Genomic DNA, 18,789 nt, shown 5'->3' with positions numbered 1-18,789 from the left:
TGAGATCTAAGAATTTTTCTTCTGTGAAAGTGCAATAGAGAGGTAAGGCAATCGAGGAAGCTACATGGGAGTCCGAATCCGATATGTGGGGTAGGTACCCCTAGCTTTTCACCAGTCCAGGTACTTTTCTGTGTCCGTTCGAGGACGAACGTTTCTTTTAGATGTGGAGAATGTGATGACCCGATAGATAGTTTTGAGCCCTAGCCTTAATTTTCATGATCCGAGACCTCCCGTAGCTTCATTTGATATTTCTTGGTTTGCGTGCATGATCCATGTCACTTTTCAAAAAGCTTTTATGTCAAATTTTGAAGAAAATAAAATGTTTGACTAAAAATGAGGCAACGGTTGACCACGATCAATATTTTGGGTAAACAATCCGGGATCGATATTTTGACGAGTCTGGTAGGATCGTATGATATTTTTGGACTTGTACGCACGTTTGATTGGGGTACGGGGTGACCCGAACACGTTTCAGTGCATTATGTGCGAAATTGTGAAAATTGTGTTAAGTTGAAAATTCTTGAGTTTTGATGATCAATTCATGTTATTTGACGTTATTTTGATGATTTGAGGCATCAAACAAGTTCATAAAATATTATTACACTTGTGTCCCATGATCGATTTGGAGCCCGAGGGGCTCGGGTGAGTTTCAGATGTGTTAGAAAGAGTTTGGTTCAAGTTTGAATTGCTGGTGCAAATTTGTTGGTGTCTCAGGTTTGCAGATCTCACATTTGCGAGATCTAGCTCGCATTTACTAGCTCTCTTTTGTGGTTCAAGGATCGCATTTGCGATAAGGGGCTGGTGGGTTAGTATTTCGCATTTTGCGAAAATAAGATCGCATTTGCGGACTCTGGGAGTTTGCATTTGAGACTAGGGGCTGGGGCAGGCAGCTTCGCAAATGCGAAGCTTAGCTAGCATTTGCGGTCAGAGAGCAGATCGCAATTGCGAGGATTTTGTCGCATTTGCAACATTGGGTAGTCTGATGCACTGATCGCAATTGCGATCCATGTGTCATATTTGCGGGAATCACATTTGCCAATAAATATTCACAAATGTGACACCTGCAGCTAGGTAAAAGAGGGAAAAATCGGGATTTAGATCATTTTTATACCATTTCTCAACCCCAAACACTCTAGAGGCGATTTTTGAAGAACTCTTTCTTCCCAAATTCATTGGTAAGCAACTCTAATTCATTTTCTATCGATTCCCCATTACATTTCATGAGTTTTTAACATCAAATCTTTGAATTCTATGGTAATAATTAGGGATTTTGTCCAATTGAGATTTAGACCTCAAATTGAGGTTGGATTTTGAAACAAATCACATAACCGGACTAGGGGTGAATGGATAATTGAGTTTTGGTCCGAATTTTAGATTTCGACCAAGCGGGCAAGAGGTTGACTTTTGTTGACTTTTTAAAAATGATCAAAATTGAATCTTTTTCATTCGTGGGTAGTTTCTAAAGCTTATTTTGAATTGTTTGATCAATAATTTGCTAGATTCTGTTGGTTTGGAGTCTTGTTCAAAGGGCAAGGACATGGTGGATTGATTGATTTGGTTGCAGAGTGAGGTAAGTGTCGTGGTTAATTTTATCTCGAGGGAATTAGGACTTGTTAGTCTATTTGCTATATGTTTTATATATGGGGACGACGTATATGTAAGGTGAGGAGTATATATGTATTTTTATTGGGTTAAAGCATGCGGGTAAAAATTATTTTATTGTACTATGTTATTTCATTGACTATGCTTTTCATGCCTTAGTTAGATTAATATTTCTTTAATTGTTCGCCTTCGTATTTATTGTTTATATCGAAGTTGTTGGGATATGAAAAGTTGAGTTTGTTTATCATCACACTATGATTGAAGTAAAATTTACTTCTCACCTTGCATTGGCACCTTGGATTATTATTGTTTTTCGGTGAGAAAAAGTGAAAAGCAACATGCCTTATTTGCATATTGCTATCATTGATTGAGATTTTTGTGAGGATTAAGGCACGAAAGGTGATGCCATGCACTTGATTGCTTATTATCATTTATCATATCATGTGAGGAAGAGAGTAAAAATACGAAGGGTGATGCCGTGCCATTGTATTGATGATATTACATGGTGATGATGAGAGTAAAAGCACGAAGGGTGACGTCATATCATTGTTGATTTCATTGCTTTATTTAATCTCCGAATTGGTGATTTAATCGGTTGCATTGTTATTTATTTCAGAAAAAGGCTACTTGATGATTTTGTACTTGCCGTTCTTATCGTACATTCCTTTTTACATGTTCCTTCCCCGTTATTATTTTAAATATCCTACTTGTTATTTATGTTGCTTTATGTATATATCTGCACATGATTTTAGTAGGTGTCTTGTCATAGCCTCGTCACTACCTCGTCGGGGTTAGGCTCGATACTTACGGAGTATATTGGATCAATTGTACTCACGCTACACTTCTGCACTTCTTGTACAGATTCTGGTGTTGGTCCCAACGGTATCTAGTGGTGATTCTGCTCGGATCATATCTACAACGTTGACTTGAGGTAGAGCTGTTGGCGTTCGCAGTCCTTGAGGTCCCCTTCTATTTCCATCTTTACTGTTTATTTCATTTTAAACAATTGTATTTTGTTCAAGCCATACTTGTAGTATTCTAGTTGCTCATGTAATGGTGACTCAAGATTTCTGGGATTAGACTAGATCATGTTATATTATGGGTTTATCTTATGTATTACAACTTATTTTAATCGTTAATAATTGTTACTACTCTATTTTAAATTGTTAAAAATGGTTAATTGGTTATCTAATATTAGCTTGCCTAGCAAGTAGACGTTAGGCGCCATACGGCCCCGAGGTTGGACAATCGGGTCGTGATATTTGTATATCTAAAATATGAAATTATAGATACAATTATCTATAATTTATTTTTATCTCTATATCCAAGTGTATAACACAAAAATAATTATAAATACATCAAATAATATGTATACCAAAATGTATATCACAACTTTATATCAATTTTTTTTATATATATCAAAATGTCTATCAAAAATTTATTTTCCTTCTTTGGGTAACTTAGTGTATAACGGCATAATTGTTGTGGATATATACAAAGAAATCTATTCAAATATGAAACCATTTGGTAGACTACAAAGTCAAGATTTTTTTCATTCTTGATATTGGAAGAGGTGTGATCATATTTACCTCATTATCTTTCTCGATTTATTCTGGTGTACTTTGTTTAGATACTTTTTGATGTTTAAGAATAAGGTATTTCATTTACACGACTTATTTGTTTTGATAGGTAAAAAGAAACATATTGACCCAAAAAAACAAAAGAAATATATTTCTAAGAAGAAGCCTAAACACATGATATTCGACAAATATAAACAAAAGCAAATAGTTGAATATACTTTTCATTCATTTTATCAGTAGAAGTTTTGTACTTCTTTTCTCTCTTGCAATACTTCTATCTCTAGAAAAATATTTTTAATATTAATTAGTATAAAATTTAGAACCTCAAGACTAAAATATTAAAAAATAAAATCTAAACACTCTTCTAAAAACTAAAGATGATCATTTGGAATAGCTTTTATTCAAATTTTGGATGAAAGTAAAAATAAAGTTATTTTCAATATTCAAACAAGATTCATGTATAAACCAGAATCAATTCTCAACTATTTAAATAATGATACAAACTTGATGACTCCATCTCCCACCTCTTCTCTTCTCTCTGCCTTTCACAACGAAGAACAACCATAGCTACCACCACACTTGGTCATATCCTTTCACTCATCACTCTCTCTGTCCACTAACACATTTTTACCCCACAAGCTTTCCGTTGCAAAATTTGATGGTGAAATTTAACATCTCAGCTATCTGTGAGATCTCCACAACCACGAAATAGACTTTAGAAAAACTAAATACTTTCTGAGCATCCATAAAATACACTCACTAGGACATCAACAAACAGACTCTAATAGACCCATAACCACTTTCGTTATCATCTTATTCATTCCACTTTTTCTTATCAAATTTAAAAGTACTCATCAAAATCAAATTAAATTAGCGACCAAATTTGAGGTAGAATTAAGAAGAAGAGAGATGAGGGAGAGAAAAACTGAGGAAGAAAGAGTACTACTCTGATCCATAACTTAGTGGGGAGAAGTGTGATGGAGATATGACATAGTTATAGTGGCTGAGATTTTTTTTGGGTCTATGAGGGATTATTTCCAAGCTACAAAGTTGAAAAAAATAATGCACACCTTTTTCCAGAGGAAGAAGAAAAATGGTAGGGTGTTTTATTTTAAACTTGTACGTCCAACTCAACAATAAAAAAAATTGTTATGTGAGTTTTAATATGACTTGGAAGTCTCTAAGTGTGAGGGGTAAGAATGAGCCAAAAAACTAACAACAAGGACTTTTTTAATACCAAAAACTAACAGAGGGTAAAAGTGATCTATTATGGATAGTGCAAGGTTATTTTTGGCCATTTTCCGTTAAAATTATACAAATTTAGATTTTGAACTTATCCTTTCCGGATAATGTTAGACTCGTATCTACTGTTTGCTCATAGTTTTCAATTTGCTCACAAATATTAGACTGTGGTTACCATTTGCAATAACCTACAAAATCTTAGATTGTGGTCTAACGTTTTTTTATAAGATTTTCAGTTTGCTCAAAAAGAATTTTTAGACCAATCTATGTCCATCATTTTTGTTAAAAAATAAGGAAAAAAATTATTTATTAGACAACTGATACGAAAGGGATAACCTGCAAAAATTTCACCACTACAATGGCTATGGTTTTGGTTTTTTGCCCACTATCAATACGATATTTTACTTAGGAATATATTCCCAAAAGCTTTGTGATAGATGCAATTCCATTAGCTAAAGACGGACTCTTTCATCTTCTCATGCATTATATATATATATGTATGTATTTTTTTGTTTTAACTATATTGTTCAAACTAACTTGTGTACACGTGAATATTACCACAAATATGAATAGTATAGTCCACACCCGTTACCACAAATAATGATATTCTGCATCCACGTACTAAAATCCTGATTTTGGTTATTAAATAATAAAGCAATGTTTTAACGAGCAAAATTGAAAGCGCTGGTATAGCTTACAAAGAGAAGAGCTAGTAGAAAAGACATATTGATAATAGCACGTTATTTCTTATCCTCGAATGGTTTTTCCGATTGCAATGATGAATACCAACTAAACCTGTTAATCAACACCAAGTGCTGGTCTAAAGTGGCAAGCATGCAATAACTTATTCAATATAGTCCAATTTACATTACCAAACAAAGAAGAGAACAGTTAGAAAGCAAGTTCACAAGAGAAAAATGCAGTAAATTTCATATGTATTATACTAAAAGCCTCAATGAAATAGAGGGTATAGAAACTTCAAATGGTTATATACTCGTCTGATTGTCTGGTTGGGAAACAAGTTATCTCAGGATTAATAATTGTTATCCCACCCTCCCATATAAATATAAATAAAACTACAATCCCGGGATTAATACCTCGTACCAAACGAGCCCTATATGAATTCACAAAATTCCTCTTGCATTCCAACCCAACCCCCTCTCCACCCAACCCCTAAACCCTCAAATACAATGGCGACACTTTTATAGCATAACCCTAGGGATCATAGTGTGTATTTATGCAAAGACAATCTCAAGTCAGTGTGTTGAGAATGATTGTGCTCTTATTATATGTACACATTTTGAACTTTTTTGCATACGTACACACATAGTTCGACCCGAAAGCAATGAGTTAAGTTGAACCCCCAAAACCTGCCCCGGGTCCACCATAGTATTTATGTTTGTTACACTAGCATAAGAACATAAAATGAAAATTTAAAAGGAGCAGAGCAAACAAGTACTTGTAAAATCAACATTAACGAATGTATCAACTATTTACTGCTTGTGGCTAAGAGCCAACAAATTCTTAGGAGGTTAACTTGTGCAGATTCTAAAAACCTAAGCTTCTTCACAATCATTTGTTTCTATTTACAGAATGGAAATGCAAACAGCAGATATAGACCATGATGAGGTTAATGAGAATGATAAACTACCAATGTATAGATAATGTGAAAGAGCAAGAATAATCTATATTTAACCGAGATCAATGTCAACCCGCTCCGGGATTGCCCTTTCGGTTTGGTTGGCACTGAGCTCCACACCTAGCTGTCCTTTATCGCCAGCGCCAAATGCATAAAGCTTACCAGTTTCTGTCAATGCAAATGTATGGGCATTCCAGTATATTGAATTAGTGAGACTTATCTGCACCACTCTTTCATTCAGCTGCTTCAATGATGTTACAACCTCAGGGAATAAAACATTTGAGTGCCTGTTACCCTGAAATTCGGAACGGTCATTTTGTAAACGAAGAGTTAGAAGAACTCAATGTTAAGGACAACTTTTAACATTTGGACTTGATATCCAACAGGATCAATGTTCAGGTGGCCACCCTATGTCAATACAAGATATTGAATGTTTTCATCTATGTTGCGCAGACTCTCCAAAATGATGCCGCACCCATGTCGGATCCTCCAAAAATACACTATTTTTGGAGGATCCGACAAGCACCCAATAACATTTTCGGAGAGTCCGAGCAACATAGATTTTCATATTACTAGTCAATCCAAATCTTATGCACTCGAACACAAGAAAAATATTCAATAGGGAAGGGAAAAGAGAAACCAAAGTTATGAGAAGGCCAAACCTGTTCTTCAGCTACAGCAGTATTATGTCCTAGACTAGATGATTCTCCACAACCAAATGAATAAACATTTCCTTCATCAGAAACCACAAAGGTCGTATAATCCCCTGTGGCAACATAAATAGCCTTCACATTGCTTAGTGCTTCCACTACCTTAGGTGCTGCTTCACAATCTTCATTACCGTGACCCAAGCACCCGTAACGGCCCCAACCCCATGTACAAACTCTTCCATCTTTCCCAACAACTGCGGCATGCCAAGCCCCAGCCGCAACAACTGCAGGTTGAAGATTCAACGTCTGAAATTGTTCAATTAACCTTGGGACCTTTTCATCAGTTCGCGCTCCGTGACCTAGCTTTCCACCCAATCCGCAACCAACAGAATACACAGACCTGATGTTGGCCAAAAGAAGATGTCAAAGAAAATTCTGAGAATCATTTATTAATAACACATTTGTGACTTATCTCAAGACAATGAAACAGTCTTTCTAAAAGATGAAAATGGAGCTTACATGCCACTAGGTTGACAAGCCAGAGCAAGAAGGTAGCAATATCCTGCTGCAATTTGCACGACTGGAATATTCTCTAATGCGCCTAATAATGCACGGGGTTCCATATCAGCTGGTTCAGTTTGATGACCAAGTTTAGTTTCATTCCCCCAGGAGAATGTATAAACCCTTCCTTCTCTTGATAATACGGCAGTGAAGAAATTCCCAATCGCAGCTTGTACAACAAAGATGTCTTTTAAAGATTCTACCAGCTGAGGAGTAGTCACTACTTTATTTCCTTGGCCACCATACTCAGCTTCGCCGAACGAGTCTTTGCCAAAAGCATACACCCTCCCGGCGTCACTAATCAGCATAGTCCGGCCAGCCCCTACAGCGGCCTGAATAACGCGAATGCCTTGAAGCGATCTAGAAAATAAAATGCTCTATTAGTTCTCCCTGCATTTCTCAACTCGCTTGCTTTACAGCTTGAGATAGATAAAGAAAATTAGCAAACCTAATCGGATGAGGCCGCCATTCCTCTTCTGTAGTTCCATTTCCAAGCTGCCCTGAGCTGTTAGACCCAAATGAGTAGGCAACTCCGATTGAACTCACGGCAATACTATGACCGGGGCCAGCTACAGCGTGTGATTTTTCCCGCCTAGAACATGCTTCCCCGGCTAGCAGAAATCTTAGAACAAGTTTCCAGGAGCCGCCACATCTTTGCTTTAGATCTTGACGTTGCTCCTGAGTCATTGGCTTAAATATAGCTCTCTTTCGGCACATATCAAGAGCTGCCAGCTCTGCTAAGGAGAGCTCATTATCGGGTGCAAAGTTTGCAGGAAGCCGAAAGAAGGAGCAGGTAGCCTGCAATACACATTATAAAGGAAATCAGCAGCACCATCAATTCTAAGACAAATCAATGATTTAATAATTGTACAACACCTAGTAAATAAACACTTGCCTCTAGAGTTGCAAGGTCTTGTGGATCCAAATTACATCCAGTAAGTACATGAAGAACGATAGACGGGTTGGCTGACAATGGGAATTCGCCAGGAGTCGCATTCCCAAAGCAGTGCCGCACTTGTCTTTGAAACGTTGAGGCGGGGGTGGTTACAATAGTAGCAATTGGTTGTTCAGCAATGTTATGGTATTGAACACTCGAGGTTCCACTCATTGAGGCGTCCATGGGCACTGCTAAAATTCTGCAGTGCCCAAATTAGGCAATGGGACGATTTCTAAATCACTATAAGAAAAACCAAAAAGGACATACATATTACACTCAGAGCTAAATTCCAAAAATTATATAGAAAAGTTTCCATATTTAGCAAGTACAAATGCAAGAATCTTATTGTCGAGCACTTTTACCTTAAATTAGAAGCTGATCACAAAACTTCAAGCCTCAGACCTACACAAAAGGGCAATAGAAATTATCATCACTCAACATTAGATTGATCAACAAAGATTTAACTCAAGCGAAGAAAAGCATATGATAACAGAAACTTAAAGTCAAGAGGTACAGTAATTTAGAGCAACAAGCAACAGAGACAGAGTCTACAAGAAAGCCAAAGGTAACTGTAACGTGAAGAATACCAAAATACCAATCCCTCTGCATAGGATATTCCACCCTTAAAAGAAACCCCACAAAGAAATTCTAAATCAAAATTGATGATCAATCACTTAACATCAAAATTCTAAATCAATTGACATAATAAAGTTTTGATCTTTATTGTGCCATAGGTCTAAAGACCATCAGATGATCCTAATTCATCATCCAAACCAATAGATAAGTGAGAATTATATGGGTAACTCTGAAAGCCTGTGTACATTTTGATCATCAAAGATCCAAGAAGAAGAAGAAGAAGAAAAATTATTACATGAGAAAGAGCCTCAAAGATTTCTCAAAACCCATGTGAATTTATCTATAAAATTCTGATCAAATTCACAAGTAACCAAGTGGGTATTAGATTCAAAAACGATAATTAATCTGCTTGTTTGGACTTTGGATAATGATATAAAGCAGGAAAATAGGTGATTTGATTTGATGGGGTGGTGTTTTTCTTGAAGAATTAATATATGAAGAATAATTATAATTATTATGCTTAAAAATAGGATAGTTCAGCATTTATTATAGTTATAGAATATAAAGGTGGAAACCGAAGGGAAAGATGATGAGGTGTCTCACCCTTTGCTTATATATATACTGACACCCACACATTGCAATTGCATATGACATATCAATCATCATTTCATTTCAAAAGACACAGGTTTCTTTTTGCACGTCAGCTTTTTCTTACCTTGCGGTAACTTAGACAAATTTATTGAAATTTTTCTATTAGTGAGTGCGGCACGAATTCAAAAGGTATATATCAAATTTTCTATTATATTTAAAAATTAAATTGGATGATCTTGGTTAATTATCCTGGTATAAATTTTTGAATTCCATTAGGCATGGCCTAATTGTTCTTTAGCTTGATTGAAATTAGGGGCACATGTGGATCAACTATATATATATATATATATATATATATATATATATATATATATATATATACGGGTCTATATAAATCCAAACTTATTTACTATTGTATATTAATTTGAAATCGTTATAGAAACGCATATAACTTTAAATTTGATTCTAATTATTTGGAATAAGAAGTGTTATTTAGTAAAACCAAACGCCTAAGCACATGGTGATGTTGTTGATGTAGATAAGGAGTGAAATCTAAGCAGGATTCTAGGAACACGGGCTTTTGGGCTTTCATCCTACCAAGAATTTTGTACCATGCAAGTTAGGAGCTTACCTTAGGCAACTATGATAATTTTACTAGTTTTGAGAGTCTTGTGTTTTGCTCCTTATTTTTTTTAAGGAAATTACTAGTTATGTCCGCTATTTAGTACAAAAATTAGTCAATTAGTGATATTATTAATATTAACTATATACTACCAATATTAGTTAATTAGTTATTTGTAGCAAAAAAAAAAGTCAAAATTTTGTTTTCTTCTGAGTGGGTGTTGTTGGAAATAGATAGGGTACATCTTAAGAAATTTAAAACTCAATTTGAGATGATTTGGTGGAGTTTTGAGATGATTTGGTGGAGTTTTGAGGTGGTTTGAATTGAAAATTCGAAGTAGAAGATGAACATGAAAAAGGATGATATGTGCATCACACTGTATTTTATTTGTGTATCACATATGTATCATATGTGTATCACATGTATATCCATATATATATATATATATGTGTGTGAAATACATGCGTGATACAAGTTTGATACATGTGTCAAAAAATTTAACTCGATTTTAACTACGAATTTTGATACAAAACCAATTCAAATCACCTCCAATCTTGCTCAAATTTGTATATTGCCTCACCTATATGTTTTCAACGAATTCCAACCATACCCATTGAAAAAAATCCTTTTTTGCCTAAATTTTTTAATATTGTATATCATTGATAATGAATTTTAACTTCAAACTAATCCAACTCACCTTTAAACTTTGTCAAAATTTGTATATTGCATCATCTATGTGTTTTTAACGAATCACAACAATACCTATTGAAAAAGAAAAAAAAACATTTTTTGCCTATGTATTTTGAATGTATGTCATTGATAATATTTTTGGCTATTTTTGATAACATGACTAAAGTGATTATTATTGATAAATAGTGTCTTTTTTAATACATTCCCGTAAGATTCCCTTTCTTTTTCCTTTTGCTAATTTTTTTGAGTCAACATATAAGTTGGAATATCAGCCTCAAGACGTATTGTTTAGTGGTATCGCTCGAGAGTGTTCTACAAAATAAGCGCGAGTTCGATGCTCACTGTCTCTTCCCTTTACATTGTAATAGGAATTTTTTTATTTTCCAAAGAAAAGTAGGAGTATCTGTTTATATAGTAGTAGCCATAAGATTAATGTGAATATACTCATGTCACTTCGATTCACATAATCACATTGTGACTTTTTAACTATCTTTATAAGAATGTTTTGTTAGCTACTCATGGTGTCAGCTTTCCTTGACAAATTGAGTGGAGGAATTTGAAAATTTTAATATATTTTATCATTTTTTTTCCTACTCCGTCCTATTTTAGAGGGTGCTTTAAAGTCGGTTTGATCAACTTTTAAGCTAAGAGGGTGTTTGGATTGATTTTTAAGTTGGTCAAATCAGTTTTTAAACTCTTTTTAATTTTTTTCAGTGATTAGCAAAGTTAAAAATGCTTAAAATAAATTTAAAATTGTTTAAAATAAGCCTAAAGCAATAAGCTGAACAACCCTAACTTATTATTTTTTGGCTTAAAAGCTACTTATACTGAAAAACTACTTTTTTAAGCCAATCCAAACGGGTTCTAAGTCAAATACCCTCTTCAAAACAATTACCCTCTAAGCCAACATCTTTCAGCAGAGGAATTTGCTTAATTTTGCTATCTTTTGTGTTTAAAAAAAAACCCTACAAAGCTGCTACACAAGGGTCAAAATTTTGCTCACAAAAACACCTTGACCTCCTTCGGTTTAGTTGTTTTATCCGAAAAATGAATAGAGTTAAATTTGTACGTAGTTCTAAGGATATGTGGTATAGCTTAATACAAACCGTAAGGACAAATAGAAATATTAAATATGGATTGCAAAGGGTACAAAGTAAACACGGTTGTAAAGAAGATGATTTTTTAGGACTAAACATGTTGAACCAATTTATGAAGCTTAGAAAAATAACTCTTCTCTATATGATAATATGGTGCTTGAATTACAATGTAAAAAAACTAGTCCCTTACAGAAATCATAACCATTCCCTTTATAGTAGAGGGACCTTACTTTAAATATAATTAAAAATACATAGTGGGAGACCTATGATAAATCAGCTTTTCCATAATTCCTGCCAGGATTCTCTCCTCTAGTGGGATTGCAACGGCTCTTGTCTGTAAGCTCGATATTGACTCGAGTGTTCGGTCTCGACTCGAGCTCTCGATCTTGACTTGAGCTCGATTCTAACTCGGATCCTTGCATTGGTTCGGGGTCAGGGTTGGTCGGTCTCTGAATCATAAGCTCGATAACTTTACTTTGTATCATAGTTCGATTCGGATTCGAGCTTGATAATGATATCGAGCTCGAAAATTGACCGGTCCCTCGGGCTCGAAGGTTGTTTGTACCATCTTCGAAACCCATTTTGAAGTCTTACTCCGATCTATTACGTTTTGACCTCGACCGATCGTACGAAGGCCAAAAATCTATTTCGACCGTATATAGATAGTCCCCTCATTTCTCGGGAAGGATGTGGTAAGAAACGATATGATTTTTCAACGGCTCGATCGGATTATAAGTTGACGTTTACATTGGGTTCGACCATGACGTACGTGATAGTTGTCCCATCGATTTAGTCTTTCAAGGCATTTAATGCTTGTCAGACGGTGGTCGGCCACCGCTGATACTGAACCGCAATTGCTTTAATCTATAAATAGCCCTTCCTTTTATCATTTACCACTTTTACATCTTCAATCTTCCAAATTCCCTAAGTTCTTTTTCGTTCTCTCTCAGTTTATTCGCAAATCTGTGATTCTTCTTTTCAAGATTCTTCTTCTAAACCACCAAATCTTTGTTACTTTTTTTTTTAAAATTTAAAATGGTGAAAACATCAAAGATCGTCCCCCAAAGAGACAAAGCTTCTTCTTCCCAATCCGCCGCCGACTAAACACCGGTGGATCCACGGCCTGAAGAGTGCGTTCCGACGGCATGTGTTCTTACCTCCGATTTCAAACTCGATAAAGGTTCGCAGGTCCCTGGCCGGTATGAGCCCGTATCGAGATATATTTGTTCGATAACCCGGGAGCACATCGATCGGATAAAAAAGGATTGTAACTGGGAGAATAAAGAAGTAGTAGTGCCGTCTCCCGAAAAGTATATTACTACTCACGTGAGAGGGTTTTAAGCGTGTATACTTACCCTTTTACGTTAGGTCCCCTCGACCCCGTTATCATAGATTTTTGTCGCAAATACCTAATAACCCTAGGCTAGATACATCCTTCCTTTTGGCGGATCGTTATTTTGATCCGATATTTTGTGAGTAAAATCGAGGGGATGCCTTTCACCCTCGATCACCTTATCCGATTATACCGTCCTCGCCTTTTTTGAGGAGGGTTAATAAAACTCCAACGTCTAGCTACCAAGGCTCTGTTCTCGAGTATAGATGAGGATAAGGATTGAGGCTGGATTGGCAGATTCGTTCGAGTAAGGACTTCGGACCTGATTCCGATCGAAAAGATGCCTTTTCCCGAGGAGTGGAACATGAAGCGTAAGTGTAATTTTGCTGTTATCTCCTACTATTTTATCCTTTCATTTCCTTCACCAATATTCTCTTTTTGTGATGCAGTGGTTCCCTGGATGCCCGGCACAGTGCCCGATCTCAAGAACTAGGTACGTGTTCTAGTTTTGACCTCCTCCTACGCCGAGCGCTCATGGCGCGACTTGTCGAAGGGTCGATGGGAGGCCAAAAATCACGGTAAGCACATTTTTCGTATCTTTTGATAATTTGAATAAAATATTTTTCACAGACTTTAATAAAATTTTCCGTGTATAGGTGTGGGCAAAGATGTGATTTTGAGGCCCTCATCCATCGAGGAAGAGGCTTCGGCCTCTGTCCCAAAGCCGGTGAAAGATAACAAGAGGAAAAGAGCCCCCGTCCTCGAAGATCAGAAACTGAAGAAAAGGACGGCTCGTAAGCCGAAGAAGAATGTCATTCCTTTGACTGTAGAATCAGTTCTGCATCTGAGGGATGAAGAAGAAGAAGAATAAGAAGAAGAAGAAGAGAACAACGGGTCCTCGCTGGCGGCCCGAACGAAGAAGACCACCGATGTTCCACAGGCAGCTGGATCGATGGTGGTTCATAAGGCTCCGCCTCGAACTGAGGATATATCAGAGAAAGATTCGGGCAGAGTCCCCGAGTTGTTGGAGATCGAAGACGCTTCCCATCGAAGCCAATGGATGGGGGATATATCTGAAGGGACTCTTCTCGAATCTTTTCGAACCGAAGAGAATGCCCCATGTGATTCACTTGGGGCAGTAGCAATCGAAAACTTGCCCACCTTTCCTGCTTTTTCCACAAGGGCAATTCGGGAGGCCCAAGCTTTGGGGGCCCTCGAATTAGATAGGCCTCATGATGGAGAGGATCCTTTTCGTGACCTGTTTATCGGTGTCGAGGACACTATCGGTACGAATGACGGATCAGATCTTTTTTACGGAGTGCAGTAGGCTTTGATTCAGGTAAGCCTTAAATTATATGGCGTTACCTTTAAGTTTGCTTTTCTTTTCTAACTTCGTTTCTTTTTTCTTTGCAGGCAGCGGCAATTCATCGAGAATCATGTTCTCGATCCCGAACCGAGCTGTGTCAATATGAGGCCGAGCTTCAACGGGTTGCGGAGGAGAGGAACTCCCTAAAACTCCTCTTAGGCCAAAGGGGGGAAGAAACAAAAGACCTCTGAGCTGAGTTAGCCAAGGCTCACCAAGATCAGATCGATCTGTCCGAGCAGGTAATAATACTTTTAAAAGCCTATGGGCTCAATACCGGAACGATGGCTAATTTTTAGGTCTCACAGCTGCAGTAGAAAATTGAGATAATTAGAAAACTCCGTGAAGAAGTCGATGTGATAAAAGCGGAGTCTTTGGAGTGGAAAGAAGGAATGGACCACTTTGCTGCAGAGAAAGAAACTGCTCGAGCCCAATTGTCATCGGCCGAAAACCAACTCCAAAAAATGAAGGAGAAAGGCTCGGTCCAAGCGAGAAGAATAGAGGAGCTCGAGGCTCGGTTGGCCTCTGAACTTGCAAAGGCCGAATCTGACGCCGAAAAGGCAAAGGCCGATGCGGATGCACTCGTGGCCGTCTATCGGGCCGATGCTGAAGCTACCTAGGTCCAAGCAAGAGAGGTAACCGAGACCGCCGATACTCGAGCACATTGGGTCGCTGAACTTGCTAAGTGCCGATCTCGGAGGGAGACCCTCGAGGAGATCCATGCTCGAAGTTTCGACCTCGCTAAAGAGATTAAAAGGGCCAAAGAACTCGAAGCCGAAGCTGAAGCCTTGGTTTTCGATGACGATGATGATGATAATGATGATGATGATGGGAGTAAGAGCGGGTACGAGAACGGGGGGAACCCGATAGAGAAGAGACCGCTCCTGGGGATAACCAAGGAGCTTAGTCCTCGATTTTTATGTTGTAATCAATTATGTAAACAATCTTGTATAAAAATATCCCTTTTTTCCGACTTGCTTCTGTTCTGTTTCTTCTCTTGTGAAGATTTTATTTACGCCTTATGAATATTTTCACAAGGATTTAGGCAACTTGATCAAATTTGGACATCGTAGCCTTTGTAACCGAGTAAGCGCTTACTCAAATTTGAAGTGATGTAGCCCTTAAGCCTAGTAGTCGAGTGAATGATTCGAACTCGAAGTAATGTAGCATGTAGGCGTAATGATCGAGTGAGTGCTTGCTTGAACTCGAAATAAAAATAGCCCGTAGGCGTAATGTTCGAGTGAGTGCTTGCTCGAACTCGAAATAAAAGTAGCCTATAGGCGTAATGGTCGAGTGAATGGTTCGAACTCGAAGTAGTGTAGCCCGTAGGCGTAATGGTCGAGTGAATGATTTGAATTCGAAGTAGTGTAGCCCGTAGGCGTAATGGTCGAGTGAGTGCTTGCTCGAACTCAAAATAGAAATAGCCTGTAGGCGTAATGGTCGAGTGAATGATTCGAACTCGAAGTAATGTAGCCCGTACGCATAATGGTCGAGTGAGTGCTTGCTCGAACTCGAAATAAAAATAGCCCGTAGGCATAATGGTTGAGTAAATGATTTGAACTCGAAGTAATATAGCCCGTAGGCGTAATGATCGAGTGAGTGCTTGCTCGAACTCAAAATAAAAATAGCCCGTAGGCGTAATGGTCGAGTGAATGATTCGAACTAGAAGTAATGTAGTCCGTAGGCATAATGATCGAGTGAGTGCTTGCTCGAACTCGAAAATAAAAATAGCCCGTAGGCGTAATGGTCGAGTGAATGATTCGAACTTGTAGTAATGTAGCCCGTAGGCATAATGATCGAGTGAGTGCTTGCTCGAACTCGAAAATAAAAGTAGCCCGTAGGCTTAGTAGTCGAGTGAATGATTCAAACTCGATCCTGTTTGCATAATAAATCTCGAAATAAAGGAGTTTTGCTTGGATATAAGATATCGTTATAGAAGAGAACTTTTCTTTGCTAGTCATTATACATGTGTTCATGTTTTGCGTCAGGGCTCAGGCCAACTACATGAGCATGGCTCTTTTTGACCATTTGGCTCTTACAACTTTTCCTATTGGAACCTTGTCGTTACGAAATATCTTTCTTGCCTCAGAACTTGATATATTTGAGGGCTAATGCCCCCCCCAGTATTCGATGTTGATTATGAAGAAGCCTCGGATATTATTGAATTGCTCTCAGGTAGCACATGGTTGTTGCCTCGTTGAAAACCTCGCCGGAAAAACCCATTTGGGATAAAAGCCGATCTAAGGGAAAAAGAGTGCAATGCGTACTTTAAAACCTGAGGTCTCGACTTCTTTGATCGAACTCCTGCGATGGGTTAGCTTCGAATATGTATATATGGGTGAAAGGAAAAAGAGAATCATTCTTTAACAATAATATCGTTTGAGGAGTGATATGTTCTAGTTGTTCGATAATGGCTTGCCATCCATCGTTCCGAGTTTCTAAGATCCTTTTCCGACTATATCGAGGACTTGATAGGGTCCTTCCCAATTTGGGTCGAGCTTCCCTTCATTATGATCTCGAGTATTGATGGTGACCTTCCCTAGGACTAAGTTCCGGATTCTGAAGTGGCGGAGGTTGGTTCTTCTATTGTAGTACCTTTCGATTCGTTATTTTTGTGCAGCCATTCGAACGAGTACTGCTTCTCGTTTTTCATCTAATAATCTGAGGCTAGTGTTCATTGCCTCATGGTTTGATTCCATCGATGCATGTCGAAACCTTGCACTGGGTTCTCCGACTGGAATTAAGGCTTCGGAGCCATACACTAAAGAAAACGGAGTTGTTCCTGTACTGGACTTCGATGTTGTTCGATATGCCCATAGGACTTCGGGCAGAATTTCTCTCCATTTCCCTTTGGATTCGTACAATCTTTTCTTCAAGTTTTGGATGATAGCCTTGTTCATTGATTCGGCTTGTCCGTTCCCACTGGGGTGATATGGTGTCGATAATATCCTTTTTATTTTATGATCTTCGAGAAATTTTGTTACTTTACTGCCGATAAATTGCTTACCATTATCGCATGTTATTTCTGCGGGTATCTCGAATCGACACACGATGTGATCCCAGATGAAATCTATAACCTCTTTTTCTCTTACTTTCTCGAACGCCTGTGCTTCAACCCATTTAGAGAAATAGTCAGTCATAAATAAAATAAATTTAGCTTTACCTGGGGCCGATGGTAGGGGGCGACGATATCCATCCCCCATTTTATGAATGGCCATGAGGATAGGACTGGATGAAGTTGTTCCCCGGATTGATGGATCATTGGTGCAAACCTTTGACATTTATCGCATCTTCGAACAAACTCCTTAGTATCCCTTTCCATGCTATCCCAATAATATCCTGCTCTGATGATTTTGTGAATCAGTGATTCGGCGCCCGAGTGGTTCCCACAAGTGCCTTCATGGACCTCTCGTAAAACATAATCGGTGTCTCCTGGGCCCAAGCATACTGCCAATGGTCCATCGAATGTCCTTCTGTACAATGTTCCATCTTCAACCAATGTGAATCGAGCAGCTTTGGTTCGTAGGTCCCTTGACTCTTTAGGGTTCGATGGGAGTTTTTTGTTTCCCAAATATTCAATATACTTATTTCTCCAATCCCAGGTTAAGCTTGTGGAGTTTATCTCGGTGTGCCCCTCCTCGATTACGGACCTTGAGAGTTGAATGAGAGTCCCTGAATCGATCTCATCTTCCTCGATCGATGACCCCAAATTTGCGAGTGTATCGGCCTCACCGTTTTGTTCTCGAGGCACATGCTGCAAAGTCCATTCCTTAAAACGGTGCAAAGTTACCTGTAACTTGTCCAAATACCTCTGCATTCTGCCTTCTCGAACCTCGAAGGTTTTGTTTACTTGGTTTACTACCAGTAAAGAGTTACATTTAGCTTCAATCATTTCTGCTCCTAGGTTTTTTGCCAGCTCGAGACCTGCAATCATGGCCTCGTACTCGGCCTCATTGTTAGTTAACCTAGAAGTTTTGATAAACTTCCTAATGATGCCACCCGTTGGGGGTTTCAACACGATGCCAAGACCGGACCCCTGCACATTCGAAGCACCATCCGTGAAGAGGGTCCAAACCCCCAATGATGTATCCGATTTTAACAAGAGTTCTTTTTCAACTTCGGGTACGAGGGCTGGCATGAAATCGGCCATGGAGTCTACTAAAATTTGAGACTTGATGGCCGTACGGGGTTGATATTTGATATCGTACCCGCTAAGCTCGATGGCCCATTTGGCCAATCGGCCTGATAGTTCGGGCTTGTGTAAAATATTACGAAGTGGGTAAGTTGTCAACATGCATATGGGGTG

General features: G+C 38.2%; 1 protein-coding gene and 1 long non-coding RNA gene across 2 annotated transcripts; one reads left to right on the top strand and one right to left on the bottom strand.

Annotated features, from left to right (window-relative positions):
* Window positions 1-5,880: 5,880 nt before the first annotated feature.
* LOC104084739 (ultraviolet-B receptor UVR8) lies at window positions 5,881-9,375 on the bottom strand. The gene is made up of 7 exons (XM_009588691.4): window positions 9,083-9,375; window positions 8,574-8,613; window positions 8,170-8,451; window positions 7,723-8,072; window positions 7,233-7,634; window positions 6,726-7,113; window positions 5,881-6,358 (listed from the first exon to the last, which is right to left on the bottom strand). Exons 3-7 carry the CDS (start codon window positions 8,392-8,394, stop codon window positions 6,116-6,118), a joined length of 1,608 nt encoding a protein of 535 aa, XP_009586986.1. The 5' UTR covers window positions 8,395-8,451; window positions 8,574-8,613; window positions 9,083-9,375; the 3' UTR covers window positions 5,881-6,115.
* Window positions 6,360-6,689, top strand: LOC138903741 (uncharacterized). Its single transcript, XR_011413127.1, has 2 exons — window positions 6,360-6,495; window positions 6,624-6,689. It is a non-coding gene; the product is annotated as an uncharacterized lncRNA (long non-coding RNA).
* Window positions 9,376-18,789: the final 9,414 nt, after the last annotated feature.

The sequence above is a fragment of the Nicotiana tomentosiformis genome, chromosome 12, assembly GCF_000390325.3.
Source record: "Nicotiana tomentosiformis chromosome 12, ASM39032v3, whole genome shotgun sequence".
Classification (NCBI taxonomy): Eukaryota; Viridiplantae; Streptophyta; class Magnoliopsida; order Solanales; family Solanaceae; genus Nicotiana; species Nicotiana tomentosiformis.
The sequence above is the reverse complement of the archived record's forward strand: the minus strand, read 5'-3'. Positions and strand labels throughout refer to the sequence as shown.

What these genes read in the sequence shown, in the direction of transcription:
- LOC104084739 (XM_009588691.4), bottom strand. Translation starts at nt 8,394, where the DNA reads ATGGACGCCTCAATGAGTGGAACCTCGAGTGTTCAATACCATAACATT. An exon ending in GCTTGTCAACCTAGTGGCAT is followed by an intron (nt 7,114 to 7,232) that starts GTAAGCTCCATT and finishes GGCCAACATCAG; the next exon opens with GTCTGTGTATTCTGTTGGTT. An exon ending in CTGCTGTAGCTGAAGAACAG is followed by an intron (nt 6,359 to 6,725) that starts GTTTGGCCTTCT and finishes TCCGAATTTCAG; the next exon opens with GGTAACAGGCACTCAAATGT.